At 69.0% G+C, this 3,729-nt stretch overlaps 1 protein-coding gene across 1 annotated transcript in view; it reads right to left on the bottom strand.

The window, feature by feature from the left end:
• Window positions 1–3,729, bottom strand: part of LOC146586377 (ryanodine receptor 1-like) — a gene marked incomplete at both ends in the record, with an annotated part of 44,400 nt that overhangs the window by 21,023 nt on the left and 19,648 nt on the right. Inside the window, 6 exons of the mRNA XM_085321419.1 lie at window positions 130–316; window positions 835–970; window positions 1,728–1,822; window positions 2,420–2,552; window positions 2,686–2,800; window positions 3,469–3,728. Of these exons, the coding sequence (XP_085177545.1) occupies window positions 130–316; window positions 835–970; window positions 1,728–1,822; window positions 2,420–2,552; window positions 2,686–2,800; window positions 3,469–3,728 (926 nt within the window). The remainder of the gene's footprint in view (window positions 1–129; window positions 317–834; window positions 971–1,727; window positions 1,823–2,419; window positions 2,553–2,685; window positions 2,801–3,468; window position 3,729) is intronic.

Raw genomic sequence — 3,729 nt, 5'->3', positions numbered from 1 at the left:
AGAATGGGGACACCAGGCCAGGGGACACGGCACAAGGCTGGTCGCCCAGCCAGTGACGGGAACAGGGACATTTGCACGCCCAGCCACACGCGCCGGGGCCCCCCGCTCCGCCGTGCCCGTGCGACGCACAGCTCCCGCCGCCGGTCCTTCTTGATGGTGGGGCCGTCGCGGGCCGGGTCCTCGGAGATTTTGATGGCGTCCTCGATGGCGGCCAGCAGCCCGCTGCCGCCCTCGCCCCGCAGCGCCGGCCCGAAGCACTCGGGCCGCCGGATGAGCAGCCGCACCACCACGTTGGCGTTCTCCTCCACGCTCTCGCCTGCGGGCACCGCCGCTCAGCGCAGGGCCCCCCCCCCCCCCCCCACCTCCCAGGGTGCCCCGCTGGGATGCAGGCACCCATGGTGCTCCCAAGGGGCAGGAGGCCCCCCGAGGATAACAGAATTGGGGTGCAGGGACTGCGAGGTGCACCTCCTGGATGGCAGGATGGGGTGTGGGGACACCCAGGGTGACAGTTGGGGGGGCACAGGGACCCCAAGGGCACCAGGAGGGGCTCAGTGGGTGCAGGAAGCCCCAGGGTGCCAGGATGGGCTGCAGGGACCCCCTAGGGTGTCTGGTTAAGGGTCAGAGAGGTGCAGGGACCTTTGGGTGCCATGCTGGGGGTGCAAGGACCATGAGAGCACCAGGATGGGTGCAGGGACCTTCAGGTGCCAGGCCGGGGCTGCAAGGACCCCCAGCACGCCAGGTTCAGTTCCAAGCATCGCAGGCACCCAAGGGTGCCAGGAGGGCCCCACGGAGGGCCCAAGGGTCGCCCGCGGCCGGCGGCGCCGCCCCGCTCACCGTTGACGAAGACGGCGAAGCGGAGGAAGTCGAGGTAGCGCTCGCCGCCGCAGGGGTTCCAGCCGATGTCGGGGTAGCCCTTGGAGAGCAGCATGGGGCAGCTCTGCAGCCCGCAGCTCGCCAGGTACGTCACCACCTGGGCACGGGGACGGAGCTCGCGCGGGCGCCTCGCACGAGGACGCCTCGCACGGGGCCCTTGCATGGCAAGGAGGGGCTCGCGCAGGGAGACGTTGCATGCTGTCTCTTGAGGGGGACCTTGCACGGGGACCTCCCTTGGGGACCTTGTACGGGGACCTCCCTTGGGGACCTTGTACAGGGACCTCCCATGGGGACCTTGCACGGGGATCTCCTGTGAGAACCTTGTAGAGGGGCTTCCCGTGGGGACCTTGCACAGGGACCTCCCATGGGGACCTTGCATGGGGACCTCCCGTGAGGACCTTGTAGAGGGGCTTCCCGTGGGGACCTTGCATGGGGACCTCCCTTGGGGACCTTGTAGAGGGGCTTCCCATGGGGACCTTGCACAGGGACCTCCCATGGGGACCTCCCATGAGGACCTTGCATGAGGGACCTCCTGTGGGGACCTTGCACAGGGACCTCCCATGGGGACCTTGCACGGGGATCTCCTGTGAGAACCTTGTAGAGGGGCTTCCTGTGAGGACCTTGCATGGGGGACCTCCCATGGGGACCTTGCATGGGGACCTCCCGTGAGGACCTTGCACAGGGACCTCCCATGGGGACCTTGCACAGGGGACCTTGCACAGGGGACCTTGCACGGGAGCCTTTCTGGGGGGGGGGCCCCTCACACGGGGCCACGCGCTGCCAGCCAGAGCGAGGCGCGGACCCGCGTCCTCGCCGTCCCCGTGCCCCTCCTGGCACCAGCGCGTGCGACGCACCTTCTCCAGGTCCTGCTCCTTGAGGGCCAGGGCCAGCTCGTTGTTGTCGATGACGGAGGCGGCCGCCACGTCCAGGGGGGTTGAGCCCCGCATGCCTGCAGGAGCGAGGGCAGGGGGTTGGGGGGGCATCGGGGCAGGGGGGACGGGGACATGGAGAGGGGACCCTGGCTGCCACCACCCAGGGCTGTCCCTCACCCCGGTGTGCCAGGCTGGGGACAAGGAGGATGTGGGGAACCCCAGGGTGCCAGCCTGGGGACATAGGGACCCCTTGGTGCCCAACTGGGGACAAGTAGGGTGCAGAGACCCCCAGGGTGCCTGGCTGGGGACAAGGAAGGGACAAGGACCTTCAGGGTGCCACGTTGGGGACACCGGGACCTCAGAGGTGCCAGATTGGGAGCAGGGATCCCTGAGTGCCAGGTTGGGGACACAGGAGACCTCCAGGGTGCCAGGCTAGGGACAAGGAGGATGCAGGAACCCCAGGGTGCCTGGCTGGGGACGAGGAACCTCCAGGACACCAGGTTGGGGACAGGGGGGACCTCGGGGCACCASACTGGGTGCAGGGGACAGGAGGGAGAACGTGGCATGGCAGAGGCCACGGGGACACGTCTCCCTCGCTGCAGGCAGGGCGGGAGCAGGGGCCAGCACAGGAGGGAGGGACCGGGGCCGGGGCCACGGCCGGGGCCGGGGCTCACCCAGGCCGATGCTGCTGTTCTCCAGGAGGTAGCCGAGGTGGTCGAACATGGAGCGCTGGTTCTGGCGGCTGATGCGGCAGAAGTAGCAGAGGAAGCGGCAGCAGTTGGTGACCATCTTGGGGAAGCGGATCTCCTGGGGCGACACGGGCGTCATGCGGCCCTGCGGAGAGGGACACGGTGCTGGGACACGGTGCTGGGGCACGGTGCTGGGGCACGGGGCGGGCCAGGCAGCCCGGGCGCCCCGGGGTGCCCGCGGCGCGGCTCACCTTGGACTCGCCGCCGCCCAGCACGCTGACCATCACCTGCATGACCGTCTCGTGCATGCCCAGCGCCCGCATCAGGTTGGGGTGCTGGTAGAAGACCTTGTTGTTCATGATGTTCCTGTGGGGTGGAGCAGACGAGGGTCACTGCACCCGCAGGGACCCCCGGCTGGTGCCATGCAGGGAGGACGAGGTGCCCGCAGAGGGACACGGGTGCTCCAGGAAGCCAGGGTGCCCCGGGGGGATACATGGACCCCAGGGGGGGACACAGGGTGTTGGGGCCAATATGGGGTGCACTAGGTGCCGGGTGGAGCCCAGGGTGCTCAGGGGGCCCTGAGGGACACAGGATGCCTGGAGCGGGGAGGAATTTAGGATGCTGGAGGTCATCCTGGGTGCTTGGGGAGGGGGAATACAGGSGGCTGGGGTGACCTGGGGCACCCAGGGTGCTGGTGGTGAGATGTTGGGTGCCCGAGGATGTACAGGGTGCCTGGGGGGAAGTGGGGTGCCCAGGAGGAGATACAGGGTGCCAGCTGGGAGACATTGGGTGCCCAGATGTACGGCGGGGGATGGGGATGTGAGGTGCCATGGGGGGACAGGGGGTACCTGGGCAGATGTGGGGTGGCCGGGGGGGGACAGGAAGTGCCCAGGAGGATGCAGGGTGTTGGCTGTGGGACACCGGGTGTCCAGAGGGATGTGGGGTGCTGGTGGTGGGACGCTGGGCGCCCAGGGAGGTGCAAGGCGCCCGGAGGAGGCCGCGTGGGGATGCCCGGAGCAGGGCGGAGGCCTCACCCGATGCTCTGGATCATGAGGTTCTCCTCCTCGGGGCCCATCTGGACGATGAGGAGGGAGCGGATCTGGCCCAGGCACTCGAGGAGGCTCATGGTGTCCTCGACGGAGACGGCGCTGATGGTGTAGGCCTTGGGCAGCGCCCGCACCAGCTCGCCCAGCCCGTCGTACTGCCGGTGCAGCAGGCTGAACATGGCCCGCACCAGCTCGGGGCTCTGGATGAAGGACTCCTGCGCCCAGTGCACCATGGTCTGCGAGATGAGC

This window comes from Rhea americana, unplaced genomic scaffold (genome assembly GCF_003343005.1).
Source record: "Rhea americana isolate MKP2758 unplaced genomic scaffold, rheAme1 scaffold_694, whole genome shotgun sequence".
In the NCBI taxonomy this organism is placed as follows: Eukaryota; Metazoa; Chordata; class Aves; order Rheiformes; family Rheidae; genus Rhea; species Rhea americana.
This window is presented reverse-complemented; position numbering and strand designations above follow the sequence as displayed.